This window comes from Acipenser ruthenus, chromosome 40 (genome assembly GCF_902713425.1).
Source record: "Acipenser ruthenus chromosome 40, fAciRut3.2 maternal haplotype, whole genome shotgun sequence".
Taxonomy (NCBI): Eukaryota; Metazoa; Chordata; class Actinopteri; order Acipenseriformes; family Acipenseridae; genus Acipenser; species Acipenser ruthenus.
Window position 1 is genome coordinate 3,046,019 of NC_081228.1, and position 18,255 is coordinate 3,064,273.

The 18,255-nt window shown below is 46.4% G+C and overlaps 1 protein-coding gene across 4 annotated transcripts in view; it reads right to left on the minus strand.

The window, feature by feature from the left end:
• Positions 1–750: 750 nt before the first annotated feature.
• LOC117397107 (rho guanine nucleotide exchange factor 12) overlaps positions 751–18,255 on the minus strand; it is a 60,282-nt gene continuing 42,777 nt past the window's right edge. For 3 of the 4 annotated variants that reach the window (XM_033995662.3, XM_033995660.3, XM_059010341.1), the window contains 27 exons: positions 18,013–18,111; positions 15,961–16,003; positions 15,499–15,604; positions 14,645–14,782; positions 13,455–13,487; positions 12,771–12,888; positions 12,544–12,649; positions 11,789–11,974; positions 11,258–11,408; positions 11,090–11,125; positions 10,750–10,901; positions 10,202–10,351; positions 9,130–9,215; positions 8,652–8,777; positions 8,158–8,272; positions 7,665–7,765; positions 7,154–7,231; positions 6,786–6,861; positions 6,109–6,276; positions 5,925–6,012; positions 5,740–5,832; positions 5,374–5,471; positions 4,831–5,073; positions 4,015–4,341; positions 3,581–3,834; positions 3,253–3,325; positions 751–2,696 (listed from right to left, as the gene is read on the minus strand). In XM_033995662.3, the coding sequence (XP_033851553.3) occupies positions 2,686–2,696; positions 3,253–3,325; positions 3,581–3,834; positions 4,015–4,341; positions 4,831–5,073; positions 5,374–5,471; positions 5,740–5,832; positions 5,925–6,012; positions 6,109–6,276; positions 6,786–6,861; positions 7,154–7,231; positions 7,665–7,765; positions 8,158–8,272; positions 8,652–8,777; positions 9,130–9,215; positions 10,202–10,351; positions 10,750–10,901; positions 11,090–11,125; positions 11,258–11,408; positions 11,789–11,974; positions 12,544–12,649; positions 12,771–12,888; positions 13,455–13,487; positions 14,645–14,782; positions 15,499–15,604; positions 15,961–16,003; positions 18,013–18,111 (3,255 nt within the window). In that variant the 3' untranslated portion in view covers positions 751–2,685. The remainder of the gene's footprint in view (positions 2,697–3,252; positions 3,326–3,580; positions 3,835–4,014; positions 4,342–4,830; positions 5,074–5,373; positions 5,472–5,739; positions 5,833–5,924; positions 6,013–6,108; positions 6,277–6,785; positions 6,862–7,153; positions 7,232–7,664; positions 7,766–8,157; positions 8,273–8,651; positions 8,778–9,129; positions 9,216–10,201; positions 10,352–10,749; positions 10,902–11,089; positions 11,126–11,257; positions 11,409–11,788; positions 11,975–12,543; positions 12,650–12,770; positions 12,889–13,454; positions 13,488–14,644; positions 14,783–15,498; positions 15,605–15,960; positions 16,004–18,012; positions 18,112–18,255) is intronic. The other variant, XM_059010340.1, reaches the window with a different exon arrangement.

An 18,255-nucleotide genomic window follows, 5' to 3' on the forward strand; every position in this document is an offset into this window, starting at 1 on the left:
TTTAATGATATTTGAACACTGTTTTGTTTTTTTTAAAAGCCCAGAATCCCCCAAAAAATACACAAATCATTGTCTTGCTTTTTTTTTTCTTGAACAATATATTGTTTTGCTCAAATTACATATAATCTCTCAACTAAAAGAGCTATTTTACACATTTTAAACAGGAAACAAAAGAATGAACAACAACAATAATAATATAATAATAATAATAATAATAATAATAATAATAATAATGCCTCAAACGTCTAGACAAGATCAGTAAAAATACAGATTACATTAATAGCTTAAGAAATAGTTTTTTTTATTTTTATTTTATTTTTTTTAGTAATCTGTTAAAAGAGTAAATGATTGTATGGTGTAGAAAGCAGAACAAAATAATTATTAGGAATAGGTTTTGAGATGCAATGTCACAAAGGACTATTGGTCAAATAAATTTACAATTTTTACACTTGAAAAAAAAATCCATCCGTTTTTCTTTTCCCTCGAAATCTTATCGTCCATAATCTGTAACAATTATTCAGTTTTGCATCTTCAAAAAAAAAAAGCCAACACAGATAGTCCAGCGCTGGGAGAGAACAGCTTTGAATGTGGTTCATCTTCATCCTCCAGTGTGAATTCTGAATTAATGCAATTTCCGAAGCAAGGACATTCCTATTGCTAGATGCTGGGATTATACAGTGTGGTCTGCAGCCAATTCCCAAGAAATCTCTACAGCAACTTCAAAAAACTGAGGCGCCGTTTTTTTAAAGAAAAAAAATAGGATTATTTAGCAATAGCATACTCCACATTCCACAGTTAGGGTACAGTCTGGAGACAGTATTTTCTGAAATTACAAGGGCTGGGTACTTGGGTAATGATGAAAGGTGTACAGTACATGTTATCAAAAAGACTATTTTCTCATTGACAGAGACACCTTCTGGAGTAACACTGTAAACACATTTGTCAAATTAAATAAAAATGCTAGCCAATTCCCAAGAGATCACACTGTAAACAAATTTGTAAAATAAAAATAAATGCTGTCTATCTATATATATATATAGATTTTTATATTATGGACCACTATTTGGAGAGGAAGTTCAAACATTTCGTTTTTGACAGTAAGTTACACCAAAACAAAATGTTTAAAAATCGACTCGGGTTACGTAAAAAAAAAAAAAAACTAAAACAACTTGAAATCATTCTTCCTGTTATAAATAGTAGTCTGTCTGCTACGATAAACCAAGTTATCCCATGCTCGAGGAAACCCACTCCATCACAAACAAAATAACGTTCTGCTTGCTAGACTGATTGTAATTGAAAACTCTCTGTTAACATTGTTGCCGGCGTTATGCCAAGCAGAAGGGAAATAAAGACGGCAAGCCTGGTTCATCTGGTTTGAAACAGTCCACAGTGTTACAACTGCTTTCATGCTGTACTTGTAGTGCAAAGGTTTTAATCACAAACTGAATTCCTCTCGTTTGACAACATGAGAAACTCCACAGACTGCAACTATGTATAATAGTGAAAGGAAAGCCCGTAGGGACACTGTGGTTTTTGGAACAGAATTATTTTTTTCTCCCAAGGATGACCTCGGAGATCAAGCATGCCCTTGAAATTCAATCAGGACTGTCATCCCTCTGTGCTGCGTGGATCATATACTACTGGACCAGCACAGGGGAGTTGAAGCCACAGCTCCCTCCCTGCAGATCGGTCGTCATCATTGCTTTTAAAAACAGAAAATGATTTACTTGACAATCCCACAGGCTTTCAACTCAGCGTACTGTAGCTATTTCAATAGGATTGGCTAGTGTGGATTTATCTACTGCAGTTCAGCATGTCTGCTCTAGTCGAGGGGCATGGGTCTCTATTATTCAAGGCATGTTATTAATGACTCCCTCCCTCTATAGAGGGAACAGGGGCACCTGAGTGTGTTAGCGTCTCAAATTGGGGGACTTTGTTTTCAGCTCCTGGGCATGGTGCATTGCTTTTCTCTACCCAGCAGCAGAGCTTAGTGCTTCGGCTAGACCTTTGTTTAGTGCATGGCAAGAAAGAGGGTCGCCCCCTTGAGTTTAGGAGGACCAATAGCATGCAAGTTCATTCTAAATGGTGGGGGGGGGGGGGTTCAATACAAACTGTCCAAAAACTGGTGAACACTTTATCATCATCAAAATAAAAGAAAAGTTAAAATGTGCTTTTAAAACAAAAATGGGAAAAAAGTCAAATAAATACATCTTGATTTTGTTATCTTGAAGAAAAAAGAATGCTAAATACAATTTTTTTTTTTTTTAATATATCCTACACCCAAAAAAAGCTCTGTACATTTGGTATTCCTTTCTTCTTCATTTCGTTCATTGATAAACCAGAAGAGGATGATTTAAAAAAAAAAAAAAAAAACACACAACAGCGGTGTACTGGAGCAACGCAGAGACACGCAGGGAATTATCAGCAGCTGTTTGGTTGAACAGTCTTTCCCCGATTGGCTAGTGCAGACGGAAGTGAAAGGGGGGCTGCAGGGACTCCTCCTGCCTGCCTGACCCACACTCCAGAGGGGAGGGATGGGGTGGGCCCTCGCCTCGATGGCTGCAGGCCGTGCCGGGGTCACTCTGGGGTGTATCAAGGGCAGCAGACGTACCCCTCACTGATTCCCCTCATCATCTCTCTGGGCGGGACAAAGGGTGGGGGGGTGGTGGGGGGGTACTGCCAGCACTAACTCTTTTCTGAAAATAACAAGACACCATGTTAATCCTTCTATCTCACTTTGAACACAGTTCAGAACCAAGCCATGGTAAGTAACACACACACACACACACACACACACACACACACAGAAATCATGACAGTATGTTTTGGTTACAGTGCTTTTAGAAGCACAGTATAAAAAGAAGGCTGCTCCAGATTGGTTCATGGGTTTCGAGACAGGTGTGAAGCAAGCCCTTGTTTTCAGGAAAAGCGTTTCTCCAACAGCCCCCTGATTGTTAACAGAAAACCTTTCTGCTCTTTGGAAAGTTAGAATCACCTCATAACCTCATAACTGGGGACATTGGAAGATTTTTTATTTTTTTTTTCAGCAACGGCAATTAAAGAGATACTTCCCTAATAATCACGTTTATAGATCATTATTTGGCAAAAACAAAAACACAACAATATCCAAGCACATTCCTTGTTAATTCTCTTCCAGGTTTCTAAGTGGATTGGCCCCTCTCGTCCGTTAGACTCTCCTCACTATTAGCACTTTATTGTGATGTTTCATATGCAGTTTAAATAACACATTACCTTTGTTCTCCTCTGTGTCGGAAGCTGATCCAGCCAGCCTTTGGCATAATATATTATACCTGGTCTCGACCTCCTAGGAGAGAAAGCAGTGCAGTCAGGCTACAAAACAGTGAGGGGTGTGGCAGAGTCACAATGTAAAATAGTAAGCTATCAATTCAAAGGTGGGGCCTCAACTGTCATAGTACTGCAGCACTGTCTAAGGATCTGCAGATCGTATGTTAACAAGATCCCTTTGATTTCTGGAAACATGACCGAACTACTGCTCAGGTCCATTCAAACTGCAGTGTTACACAAATAAGACTTCTCCCTGTAATTCCGGAGCTCGTACCTTGAGATGGTGCAGGTTGGCTTGGAGCAGCCCCATGTGTGCCATGACCTGCCGGCTGAGCTCGGAGGTGGTGTTGGAGGAGACCCGCCGCGAGGAGGAGGAAGAGGAGGAAGAGAGGAGCTTCTTGAGGTCAATCGCAGAGTCCCCCGCTGATTCTCGGCGCCGGTTCAGCTCCCCGGCGACCCCAAGGAAATCCTCGTCTGTGCTGCTTTCACCCACACCCCCGTACCCCTCCAGGATCAGGTAGCTTTCTGCTATTGTATAAAAGCATGTTAAAAAAAGAAGTATGTTTTCAATTTAGACTTAAAAGAATGTTTCAACCTGCCTGATGTCAACCAGAATAGAGTTCCACAAACGAGGAGCACAACAGCAAAAAGCTCTGGCTCCAAGAGTTTATTACAGTCATATCCCCCAGCCCCTGCCTCTGTCCTCACCATATCCCTCAGCGCTCTCGAAGAACTGTTCTGCCATCTGCTCCCCTGGCGCTGCCTCCTCTCCTCTCACTTTGGCCCCCTCACTGTTCACCAGCGCTGCCTCCCTCTCCGGGCTGTTCTCCGGTGTCCGTGGGCTGGCTGGCTCGCTGGCAGTGGAAGCCCGGTCTGACCTCAGCTCGTGGGCTCTGGCCACGCTGCTGTCGAGGGAGCCTCGCTGAGACACAGCCCTGCTGCTCTCCGCGGAGGAGCGGTGTCGGAAGTGAGCCTCCTCGCTGCCTTCCTCCTCCAGTAACAAGTGAGTGAGCAGCACCTGCTTCAGCGCCATCACTGAGAACCAAAAACAGGACAGAAGTTACTGCAGGAGCCCTGGAGCGTAAATCAGTACATAATTACTTTGAGACTCTCCACGTTCCAGCTCCAAGACACAAGCTGGTTATCAAGCCCCTTCAATTCAGCTTCTCTTTGCCAATTTAATTGGGTCCTAGTTCCGTCAGCGCACAAGAACAGTATCATCAGTGCAAAAAATGATGCCGTCTGATTTTTCATTTTCGGTTGAGGCTAAGGTCATCCCAAGCATTCTTATAGCACTGAATCTTAGATAAATGGAAGCATAAGTCGTAAAAAGAATTGGCTAAAAAACTGGGGTCACCAAAAGCAGTTGAAAATACAAGAATAAGGAGCGAATGACAACTAAATGCGTAACTGAACTGGAATCGATCAGTGAGAGTGCATAATTACAATTACGCAGGCGTGCCAAGGTTCAGCTACAGTGAGATTGCAATTATTCTGAATGACAATTGTAATGGCTTCACTCACAGTTCTTCAAGGCTTCTTCTGCCCTGTACGGGGAGGGGGGGAAGTCGAAGGCCACCAGTTCCTCGTCGTCCATGGCGATGGCCTGGCGGGAGCGCTGCTGCATGAAGGGGGGTCGCTCGTCCAGCACGGACTCCGGGAAGCTGGCCCCCTCCCCCCCCTCCCCAGGCTTGAGCACCTCAAAGGGGGAGGGGCTCGACGGGGTCGTCTGCAGAGCCACCGGAGACGTGACGTCCACATCTTTCTCTGGAGCACAGAAACAAAACCAGCAACTGAGCAAACAAACACAAGACCTGGGCAACCAGTGAACACTGAAGAGGCTCACAAGAAGCACACCATGACTATTAATAAAAGCATCAAGCGATACAGGAGGGAAAACCAAGAAGGTCCTACGCTGCCAGCCAGCCCTGCCTTTGAGAAGGGTTCTGCATAATATAAAGTTGTGGGACATGGCAACATGTCTATTGATCCCCAGTACAGACACAGCCCCAGACTAGCGGATGGATTGAAGGTAGTCAGAGGTGAGTGTCCAGTGTCGCTCTGTACCTGGAGACTGGATGCTGCCCGTGGAGATGCGCTCGGACTCTTTGCTCAGTTTCTGGTGCGCGGTGGTGCTGACCTCCTCCTCTTCCTCGCGGTCCCCACTGCAACACAAACAATCAATCAAACACCAACACAAAATAGGGCAAGAGTGTGCGCCTGCCCAGAGATGGAAATCAACTTCCACGGCTTGAGGCAGGCTTTACTTTTCATCAATTACACAAAGCTCAAGGCTCTCTTCTAAATACTTTCGCAACAGCTTCTGTGCAGCGTGACAATTTGAGTCACGAAGGCACATTGCAAAGGGGGTTTCAAGGGTGCACCTGTACTGCAAATCTGCAGAAACAAACAGAACGGTTCAGAAGCACTCACTCATTGATGGCTGGAGCTGGCTGAGTTAAGGCAATCACACTGAGCGGTTTGGTTTTGATGGAGCCAGCCCTCTGCGTGATCACATACTGCCACCTGCAGGAAGGAGGGGGAAAGTCAGACGACGCAATGAGGCGGATGATCTTGCAGCAGCAGACTAAAGCTTCAGGTTCTAGCGGGATACTTACGTTTTCTGCTCCGACACGGTCTGAGCCACTAGCTCGTAGATATGAGCCCCGTTATCGGACATGGAGAGCACGAAGAAGGCTTTGTTGTCTGTTGGAAGACGGACACGCAAACCATTGGTAAATGCCTTGTATAAGCAGGGGAAAGCAAGGTAACGCTGTGTTAAACGTAAGGGTGATTGTGTACCTGTGGCGACCTGCCGCACCAGCACGGAGTTGAGCTTGATGACCGGGCTGAAGATGTGCTTCGTCTCCGCAGTGCCGGCCAGGTTCTTGCTGTGGCACTTGAGTATCAGCCGGTCATCCTGCTTCTGTAGCAGAACTAGGATGTCCTCCAGCAGCAGCGTGTACAGCTCTGAAATATGAGAAACAATTCAGAGACAATTCAGCAGCGTGTACAGCTCCGAAACACGAGAGAAACAATTCAGAGACAATTTGTTTAAGAGCAGCATACAAGGAGGGAAACATACTGAATTCAGGTGTGTTTACCTCAGGAGTTCACTGCGCTTAAAAACATACTTATAGAAGTAAAACATGTTCCGTTATTCTTGGACACCGAAATACATCTAGATATTCTCTCGTTTTACTTTGCTCTCTGCTGCGGTAGTCTCCACAGCTGCCATAGAATGCTAATTCCATTTCACATGCTACCAGAAATCAAAACCTCTAGTGTTTCGTGATGTATCCTACAGCAACAGAGGGATCCGATTGGTTGGAACAAGCCGCAGTCTACACCAGGGCTAGCACACGATGCGGAGTCGATGTGGCAGGTGTTTGAACCCACAGTGGAGCCTCAGTGTTACCAGCACATTGGGACTGGAGGGTGTTCGGTAGTGTGACCTCTCTGGAACTCAAACCCCTTACCGATTGTCTTGTCTTTATTCACCTTCCAGGTCAGAGGCCCCTCGTGGATCATTTTCCTCTTGGTCAGGTCCAGATTCTAATGGAAACAGGGCAACATAATCATTCAAGGGACAGAACCAGACCAAGGACTTGGGATTGACCATCTAAACATGGCGCTCACTAGATGGAACTACCCACTTCTCAATTAAGGAATAAAGCGTTTACTCGCTCCTACTCGCCTGTGATAAGCAAATCCTGGCTATACCAAGGGTTAAAGCCAAGGCATACTGCAATTTATTATATAAAGTGACTCGGATGCACTTAATGATGGGCAGAATCTCTTGTGCTACTTCAACTATTCCAATTCCTCTGGGCTCTGGCTCGCTTACCCGGAATTCCTCGATCATGGGGTACTCGCTCTGCTTCAGTGATGAGAGGTCCAGTCTCCGCTGGTAGTCTTCCAGTCTCTGCAAGAGGAACGCCACGGAGCGACATGAGCAACGGAACAAACGCCAGGACTCGCCATCACCCACAGCTTCCAGTTAGGCTGCTGCAGGTCCACTTCTATTTCTTTAATGCTTTTAGCACTCACAGTATTTAACTGGTTAACTGGTCAGTGAAATGATTGCATTTAGTATCTGCGTTGATTGCCTGAATGCATCTTCTTACATTACGTCTGCTCTCTTGTTCAGACAGTTTGCAAGGATGGAAATAAGACTCCCATTGCATTGCAGTTTGATCCATTCCAGGTTTTGCTGTTTAATAAGACACAACTGAGCTTGTTACCTACACACTGTGGCCAATCAAGCTCGTAGTAAAACCTGGAACGGGTGTAACTGCTATGCAATAGGAGTCTTATTGCCATCCCTGGTTTGGATACAAAAGGTGCTGTACTGTTACCTGCTTGTTCTCAGACTCCTTGACGGCCTGGTTTACGTAGTTGAGGATCTGCCGACAGCACTCCCCGGCCCGCTTCACCTTCTCCTTCTCCACGGCGTCCTCTGCAACACCACCACAAATCAATCAATCAATCAATCAATCAATCAATCAATCAATCAATCCCTTCGTCAGCAGGCTGCTGGAATGTCCAGAGATGGTGGCAGGTACAGTAAAATACCTGTGTAAACCTTTACCCTTTCAGTCAGACTGGATGGAATAGTTTCATTTGAAGGGAGCAGTACCCGAGTGCTTTTGCTTAATTCATTAACACTCTAGCACTTTCTTAAAGCAGTTCGCTCTGTACCTGCAGCAGTGGGCATTTGGTCAGTGTTTTTATAGTGACCATTCCAGATTGCAGATTTTGTTCCAGATGATCGTGTATTTTGCTCCAGGTGAGTGCTGTGTACTGAGTCGTATGACCGTGTGTGTTTTACAGAAGCAGTGCGCTCTGTACCTGTGTACTTGGCGATGTTCTCCAGCAGCAGTGGGTACTTGGTCAGTCTCTGCATCTCCGTGGGGATGATGTCCTTCAGCTGGAGCCGACGGCACAGTGGATTGCTCTCCGCCTCCTACACAATGACAAGGGGGGGTTACACACGCATGGAGAGGTACAGCCAAGACAATTGTGAATGCCATGCAAGCGATCACCTGGGATGATTCATGTAAATCAGCTGTGATTCAGGGGGTTTGCAGAGAGGAACTCCCTCGCTCTGTGTACTCCCCAGCTCTCTCTCACACCTGTATGAAGGTGAGGAGCTCCCTCACTCTACCCCCCCAGCTCTCTCTCACACCTGTATGAAGGTGAGGAGCTCCCTCACTCTACCCCCCAGCTCTCTCTCACACCTGTATGAAGGTGAGGAGCTCCCTCACTCTACCCCCCCAGCTCTCTCTCACACCTGTATGAAGGTGAGGAGCTCCCTCACTCTACCCCCCAGCTCTCTCTCACACCTGTATGAAGGTGAGGAATCGGTTGTCCTTCTTTTGTCGCGTCTTGATGAGCTCCAGAGCGAAGGGCTGGTTGCTGCAGAAGGTGCCGGCCGCTCGCTTGATCTTCTCCTCCTCGCTGCCGCTGAACTGGAAAAGCAATCCCAACACATCCAGGTCAATACGAGAGCTGCCAGGGTAACCAGTCTGTGTGTGTGCGTCACTGTGCCTGTGTTCTTCATTGGCACTTACATTATTACAAAGTGTGTTTCAGTATCTCTCACCATCCCTTTCAAATACCAGGAGGGTGCTTACCGAACACAAAAGTATGATCAAAGTATCTCCCCCATTGAGATCATTCTGTTTTCTGTGTAATCGTTCACTCTCATTATACTTCATTCAGTTAGTTAGTAGGGAAGCGTGACTGTTTCGTGGGATGGTAACAGCAGTGATAAAGGAAATGATAGCTATGCATAATTAATACAACTTTGGTTTTCCTCACCCATGACAGCAGGTCGTCTCCTATCTGGTCGATCACTGAGGTTTCGTTCTTTTTTCGGATTGTTGCCACCTGCTCAATTATAGAAGCTAAACACAACAAGCACAACACATGAGTGTTAACCATCTCCAGCCACAACCCAACACACAAGCAGCTCGTTGTGGGACACTGCACTGACAGGTCCTTGTGGGACACTGCACTGACAGGTCCTTGTGGGACACTGCACTGACAGGTCCTTGTGGGACACTGCACTGACAGGTCCTTGTGGGACACTGCACTGACAGGTCGTTGAGGGACACTGCACTGACAGGTCGTTGAGGGACACTGCACTGACAGGTCGTTGAGGGACACTGCACTGACAGGTCGTTGAGGGACACTGAACGGACAGCTCCTTGTGGGACACTGCACTGACAGGTCGTTGAGGGACACTGCACTGACAGGTCGTTGAGGGACACTGCACGGACAGGTCGTTGAGGGACACTGCACTAATAGCTCACTGGATTCAATGTTAGAGTGAGGGTCCAGGGTCCTGTTCCTATTATCACTTCAAGGACTGGTTCATGAAAAACGAGAATAAACAAATAAACCTTCATTTTGACATTTGAAAAGGGTACCATGAACTGAAAACTTGATTTAATTCATCAAAACGAGCTTAAAAAAAAACAAAAAAAAAACACACTTAGCAAAAGATTATTTAACACAGTCTTTAAAATGGTATGAATAGTCTTGTTCATTCGATGTGCCCTTTCAGCTTACTACCACCAGAGGGCAGTGTTTCCTAAGCCGAGTCAATCCTAGCACGCTTCTCGCATTGTAAAAAAGAGAAATGAACTGCAATCCTACAGCAGGGACGGAAATAAGCAACACAGCGGTTTTAAGTTTACTATCAGGTTAATAAGACACACCTGAGTTTGTTACCCAATACCTACACACTGTGGCTAACGAAGCTCATTGTAAAACCTGGAACAGATGGAACTGTTCTAGGAGGCATTTCCATCCCTGGTAACAGCGTCCTGATTGGACAGCTACCCCAGTCTCCACAGCCCTGGGGAGCCCTGCAGTACAGGGGCCTCACCGTGCAGCTGCAGGATCTCCTCCAGGTTGCTGAAGATGTGTTTGACCTCGGCCGGGGGGAGGATCCCATCGCGGGAAAGAAGCTTCTGATAAAACACCTGGTCCAGCACCCGAAGCGTCCGGATGTGAGCGCGCTCCGTGTAGAACAGCTCTGTGAACATAACAACAGCGCCACCCGGTGGTGAGAGAGAGCACTGCAAACACGGCAGATATTTTTTACACCCACGTTCAAATAGTTTTCGCAGAATGTAATTACGACAGCGAGAAACCCAACCTGGCAATAAAGGAAAATATTTTTAATTATTATTTGTACGTCTAAATCAAGGCGTTTTCCTTATCTGAAACCACCCTATAATTATTGCCTTGCTGTCAGCCACATGGATTTTCTTAAGTTGCGTAGGTAGGACGGGATTACTTTTATTACTGCTTGCTGCTTCTGCCAAGATAAAGCTCTCTGATTGCTGTTTTCGAAGCTTGCTTCACACAGGGTTCGACTCGAATGCTGAACGTGCATTCACATATTCAGATCTGGCGTCCGCTGAGCCGTACCGTTGATGACCTCCTGTCTCTTGATCTCGTGGGGCGTCAGTCCCGCCAGCACATCCCGGCTCACCAGCTGCTGCCAGTTTGGAGGGTCTGCCTCCAGCTCGTAGCTCTGATCATCCTCGCTCTGCACCTCGATGAAGCCCAGCGTGTCCATCCTGCACACGAGTGAAACAGCGACAGGAGTTACAGGGCTGGCGGGACAGGATTTTAAGCTTTCTGTGTCACTCTATACTGAATCGTGGTTTTAATGGTGTATTGTTTCATACGGATTATATATATATATATATATATATATATATATATATATATATATATATATTTAAGACAACACAATGGTCCTCACCTTCTGACTGGCCTGGGTGTTCCCCCCTCGTAGACTCTGAAACAGAACACACAAGGCACGATTACTGCACTGCCTTGGGTCTGTATTAAAAACAGCACCGCTGTAACCACACAGTGTGGTTCTGTGCACACTGAAGGCTGCTGGAGCCCAGCCTGGCCTGCCTCTCACCTGTCACTCTCATGGTCCTCCTCTGGCAGGTGCTCCAGGGGGGAGCTGGGGAACTCAAAGACGTTGGTGGGGGTCCGAGACATCAGATCCACAGAGTCCCCAGAGAGAAGAGCCTCCCCTGGCCTAGGGGGGGCAGAGGAGGGGGACTGGCCTAGGAAACATGAAACAGCGCAGGTCATGTTTCTACCCTGTGCAGCATGGTGTAGCTCCGAGGCAACACACAACACCTTATTATTATTACTGTTACTGTTTTCTATACATGGGGATAAGATAATTACACAAAGACTTATATAGACTAGATTAAGTAAAAACCAATAACAGTACAAAATCACCACCACGTATATACCTTCCTGCATATTTATCTAATACAGTGTGGATTTTTTAAATATGTAAAACTGAAAAGAAGATGATAATAAAAATAAGAAGCAGAGTAATGGGTAATTAAAAGACAGACAAAACGAGACAGGAGAAAAGGACAGAAGAGCAGAGAGAAAGGGAGAGCTGGAGCCACAGTGAAGAGGCAATGCTCACCAGTGTCCGGGTCGGGGGCGCTGGGAGGAGGGGAGGTTATCACGCAGGGGGTGTGTGCCGGCTCCGAGCCCTCGCTGGACAGGCTGAGCCGCCCTCGCCCGGGCTCCGAGTGCTCGGGGATGTTGAAGGGTGCTTGCGAGGACTGCTTCTGCGGACGCTTGTTGTGGAGCTCCACGGCACGTCCGACTGCACACAGACAGACAGAGACAGAGGAAAGGGAATCAGACACACAGGCTCCACACACACACCCACATCAATAGTCAATGATTACATTCCCAATCGATTCTGGTTTGGTGTGCTCTGGCTCGCTCTTGAAAAAAGAGTCAGGCACTGTGTGGTCGACATTATCAGTTAATGTGTATTTTAAGTAAAAACACTGGGTCCAGAAAGGACGAGTTCAACTGCACCAAAACTGGATGAAATCAGTATAAATAAATACATGAATCAATAAAAATGCTGAAGCATCAACTTCATTTTGTATGCATATCGTGGTTTATGCTAGGGGTGTACATGACAAATCTCACTGATAATGGTAACCTGGTTAACTACTGAAATACTGTACAGCGGCATACAGATCTAAGATACTGCACTGCAAACAGACCAGGAAACTAATAAATATACTGACACATAGATCGACACACAGTACGAGCCAATGAAACGGCTACATCCTTGAATAAACACTCATGAATAAACACCCATGCTGGAACAGTGAGGTCAGGGAGCTGTGCTGTGTGGGTGTTGCTATGGTGACGTACTTGCGCTGCTGTCATTGCGGCTGGGTCTGCGGGGCTGGCCGAGGATGCTGGGAAAGCGCGGCTTCTTCACCTTCTCCTCGCCCTCCTTCTCGTTCTTTATGCTCTTCTGCTCGAGGGGCAGGGGAAGAAAGAAAAGAGGAGAGTTACGAGAGAAGCCACCCATGAGCCGCGCTGCTGGACTCCAGGGCGCTGTGGCTGTGGCTCGTTTGAGACGGGAGGAGCAGTACCTTGATTTTGGGGAGGAAGCTCCCCATTCGCCCTCGTTTGTGCTCCAGGTTGCGAGGCTCCTTCACCTTCACCCCCAGGTGCTTCATGTAGGAGAGGATGACGTACTGCATGGTGGTGCTATGGAGGCAGACACATGCCGGTTAAAGACAGACAGACAGGCAGGCAGACAGACAAACAGACAGGCAGGCAGGCAGGCAGACAGACAGACAGGCAGGCAGGCAGGCAGGCAGGCAGGCAGACAGACAGACAGGCAGGCAGGCAGACAGACAGGCTGCCGTGTGTTTACAGTGTGTATTTTATAATGGCTTTGCATCGACTCCCATATTAGTGTAGATTCACTGTTTCAAAGAAATACTACTGGATCGAAAGTTTTCTCGAGAAAGTTTTCTAGGTTGTTTGTTGCTAGTTATGTAACACTAACGTTTTTTATTTTACAGTGATTTCTCAATTTCAAATGCAAGCCTCTGTAAAGAAATTGTGATTTTAACAATGTAGTGTGTGTGTGTGTGTGTGTATATATATATATATATATATATATATATATATATATATATATATATATATATATATATATATATATATATATATATATATATATATATATATATATATATATATAGAGGTGTGACAGAATTGTACACGCACAAATACTGGCAAATATAACAGCAGCAAATCAGCCTTACCATTTCTCCTCTTCAGTGGGCTGCGAGGTTAACCTGGAATAAGAGAGCCAGTTTGAATACCTGCAGGCACACTGTCAACGTGCACAACAGAGCCACGTCAGGAATCCTTTCCACCAGGGCATGCATATTGAGCCTGGCACGTCCGCACAGCTTTGTATAGGATTTCCACCTCTACTGAGTTCCTGCTTAGTAGGCTTAATGCATCTGTCAGGCTGCAGTGTGAGCCAGAAACACTGATTTAATCAAATATAAACACTTGAGACTTTAAATAGACTATAGTGCGCTAAAACTTTTAAAAAAGAAACATTTTCCAGCTTAAACCAAGACACTTGAGTATTTTTGGCAACCACATTCCTTTTAACTGTACAGCTCTGGCCCAAGGTTCTGCATCACCCTATAGAATTAGCTCATCAAGTCAAATTAAACCAGCTGAATAATGTTACGTTAACATATTGAATTACAAACCGCTTCGTAGTTTTCCATGTACTCAACAAAAAACTGAACAAAAATGGAAAAAAGTGGCATTTCAAAGTCCAGCATGAAATACTGCACTACTATTATGGCTTCCGGTAGACTTTTGCGACATCCTTTTGTAGTTTCTTTGACAACATGATGTTAAATGAAAGATCCAAATTATGTCTCAATCCTAAGATTCTAGTTCATGCAACGCTTTCAGCCGTAGCTGTTGTCCTTGTATCCTTAAACGAAGAGAGCCACATTGCGAAGTTCCATGAGTTACATATGGCTCAAGAACCTGGAAAGCCCTGGTTAAGATCTTGGAGAGGATCTGCTCTGCGCAGGAGCACTCCCTCTCCAGCCCCAGCCCCAGCCCCAGCCCCTTCACTTACAGAACCTCCTCGATCTTGGAGAGGATCTGCTCTGCGCAGGAGCACTCCCTCTCCAGCCCCAGCCCCAGCCCCAGCCCCTTCACTTACAGAACCTCCTCGATCTTGGAGAGGATCTGCTCTGCGCAGGAGCACTCCCTCTACAGCCCCAGCCCCAGCCCCAGCCCCTTCACTTACAGAACCTCCTCGATCTTGGAGAGGATCTGCTCTGCGCAGGAGCACTCCCTCTCCAGCCCCAGCCCCAGCCCCTTCACTTACAGAACCTCCTCGATCTTGGAGAGGATCTGCTCTGCGCAGGAGCGCTCCCTCTCCAGCCCCAGCCCCAGCCCCAGCCCCTTCACTTACAGAACCTCCTCGATCTTGGAGAGGATCTGCTCTGCGCAGGAGCGCTCCCTCTCCATCCCCACACGGTCTCGGAGCCGCTCCATGTCCAGCTTGGTGAGCTCACTCTCCGCCAGGGTCAGGCCCATGCTGCGTTTCTGCCTGTGGAGACCAGCCCGGGCACAGACAAACACGACAGTCACCAACGGCTTTACTGCAGCGTGCACAAGAATGTTCTTTTATATAGTTACATTGTGTATGACAATTAGAATCGTCTTATACATCTCAGCTGTACACAGCTTCACTTACTGCGACAGAAAAAACAGCCATCTACACTTACTTACACCAAGCATTGAACCACAGAGACGTACTTCCATCTACACCAAGCATTGAAACCACAGAGACGTACTTACATTTACACCAAGCATTGAACCACAGAGACGTACTTACATCTACACCAAGCATTGAACCACAGCCACAAGACACTTCTGACACAGAGACATACTTACATCTACGTGCTTCGCACACAGATTAGAAAACACAGCAGCACTTTCAAATAAACTCCCAACAATACTTCACTTTGTTTTAAATGCTAAGATAATCCAATCCTTTTAGAAAGCGTTCCAATTCGGTACAGCTTACGCAGAGATTACGATTCACACAGTCGGCCAACACCTAATGTCTTTATCATGTCTGTGCAACCTGTGTGCAGCTGATGCCACTGAGAGATCACTGCTAGCTGAGTCTCAAGGCATGTAAGAATGGACACCCCAGCTCCTGCCGTTCCGCGCCGGTGAATCACATCGATCACACGGCACCCCGTCAGTGTAATTCCCACGCCAGCCCATGCTGCAAAGCAGGGCGAGCGGCTCGCTCACCTGAAGTCTTCCAGGTTCTTCTGGATGTCTGTTAACAGGGTGTCCTGCATGAGCTGGATGTACTGGCGATGCAACTCCTCTGGAATGAACTCCGGCCTCCTCCGCTCTACAGAACAAAACAAACAGGCCAGGGGCATGACAAACGGGCACGACAAACGGGCAGATGAGTGACAGATTGACACCCATTTAATATCTTTATTCCGATTATCATTCACTTATCCAGGGTGACTTACAATTGTTACAAGATATCACATTATTATTATTATTATTTTTACATACAATTACCCATTTATACATTTGGGTTTTTTTACTGGAGCAATCTAGTACCTTGCTCAAGGGTACCGCAGCTGTTTTCCCCCCATCCGGGATTGAACCCACGACCCTCCGGTCAAGAGTCCAGAGCCCTAACCACTACTCCACACTGCTGCCTTCCCTTAGTCTTTTTGGAAAAGTGTGTCTTACCAAGCTCCGAAGAGATCCCATCTGGAACAGCAACCTTCAGATTCTATGAAGAAAGGAGACGCAAGTCAAATCCAGCACACACAACCAGCTCATACAGCCTGTGCTTGGGAATGCTCCGCGGTGTTACATATATATCCATTCTCTTTACCCCATGCTGTATATCTTACAGCAGGCAGACCTCAGTGCGTTGATGATGTGACTGGACCGATTTGAAAATGCTGTGCATTACCTTTACACCTCAAGAGACAAGGCAATGCTGAAGTTGAAATACTGCATCATGACGCAAGCTTGTGCATTGTCCATGTCAGCTACACATAGCATGAAAACACCTCCATGGGAGAAACACATTATAAGCCTCGCAATGCCTGGGGTGAAATCTACAATGTAACCCGAACTATGAACTTCCAGGGAGCCATGGCAACACAAAGTTCTGAACATACATGACTAAGGAGTGGCAAACTGCAGAGCACTTTGACAAAAGCAAATCTAGATTTGTGTTTTCTTCTCTCTAGCAGAGTTAGCTAGGCTACACAGCTCTTCGAGCTCCTCTGCAGGTTAAACAACGATACAGTACATTCGGTATTTACTTTCCCCCCACTTCTATAATCAAAACCTGGAACTAGAAGCTAATAGAAATCAGAAAGACAGGCTTGTGGAGTGATACTGTACTGCAGCCGGGAACCTGAAAGAAGTCCTTTTCCTCTTCGGGAGCCAAACTAGATCCAAATCAATGAACATCCTGCTGGCATCACAGTGAAACGAAACCAGCGACCGATTTATATTGGAGTGCTTTAAAAACCATCTCTATCGTGAAGCGCTGGAGGAAGCCAGAAAAACAGCGATGAAGAAACTGAGCCTGAATGTTCCTCTGCTCTGGGTCACGATGCTCAGCAAGGAGAAGTCCTCTGGCAAGACCCAATCTTTAACTTATTTTCCCCCAGCAAGTCTGATTAGACTCTCCTCGTAATAGGATTCCTATCAAGTCACAATGCAGGAGTTTATTTAAGTGCGGCTGATGCAAGCTTCCGTTAATCGGGATAAACATACACCTCAAAAAAAAAAAAAACCACAGAGACTAATCTCCCTGCTAAAGCTTGTCTCTGAAATCCCCTCGCTGGTAACTAGCCAGTATCAATTCCTACTGAGTGTCAGTCTCTAAGCACAGGCTTCCAGTGACTCTGAATCCTCAAAAGTATTTATGCATGCACACGGACTCCTGGAATTAAAATCTGTAAATGTCTATATCTAAGAGCACACCTGCTATTGAGGTTATTTCCTTTATTAACCTACAGTAATGTGTTGCTTGATTTTTTTGTACTTTTCCAGGATTAATACAGATTTTGACTCCAGTCACCAAACCACACTGCCTCCCAGTCTCTCAACTCCAGCCCCTCCCCCTCTCTGTTTGGTGATATTTTGAACCAGCGATAACGATACAGCCTGCCTGCGGTACGTCGCTATGGCAGTTCCTGGGTTAATCGGTTCGTTACTCCGGTTTGTGCTTCAAAGTAATCCCAGGCTGAAGGGAGTTAATCTCTTTATCTCTGTCACACACACACACACACACACACGCAGAGCCTGCACTGGGATACACAGTGTGACAGACAGACTGTCTCCGCTCTACAGCGGTGATCCTGGGACCGGAGCACAGAGCACAGAGCACAGGAGCTTCCTCAACATGACAGGACAGAAAGGCTTTCACTTCTGTCCTGGCGTGTGTGCTGCAGTGTGCGGGCTGCTCTGGGCTGGGCCATCTGCTAGGAGCTTGAGGAAGAACAATTTCAAAAGAATTATTCTAGGTATCACAGCGCATCAGGACAGCTTCAGTTGGACTGTCCCCATCAGTGTACTGGGATGGAAAAAAGAATCCCTTTGCACAGCATTAGGATCCATTCCTGATTTTACTAGGAGTTTAGTAAGACACACCTGATCTTGTTACCTACACACTGGGACTGACCAAGCTCGTATTAAAACCTGGAATGGGTAAAGCTGCTATGCAATAGGAGCGTTATTTCCAAGCTGCTTATAGATTGCATCTGGACGGTCACTCACCGCCCCTCGGTCCATGAAGAAGGTGTTGAAGTCCATGAAGACACGGCGGGTCTCTTTGGAATTCGTATGCTTGTACAGGTCAGCGTAGAGGTAGCAGAGCTGAGGAAAGGAGAGCAAGCAGGGGGTTCAAGGCACAGCATCACGGTGCCAGGAGGGGCAGAGGGCTTATTCTCTTCTGGAGGCTTGAGCTCAAACCCAGCTCAAGTCACATTTTAAATGAGTTTGGCGGTCTGGACTCTAAAC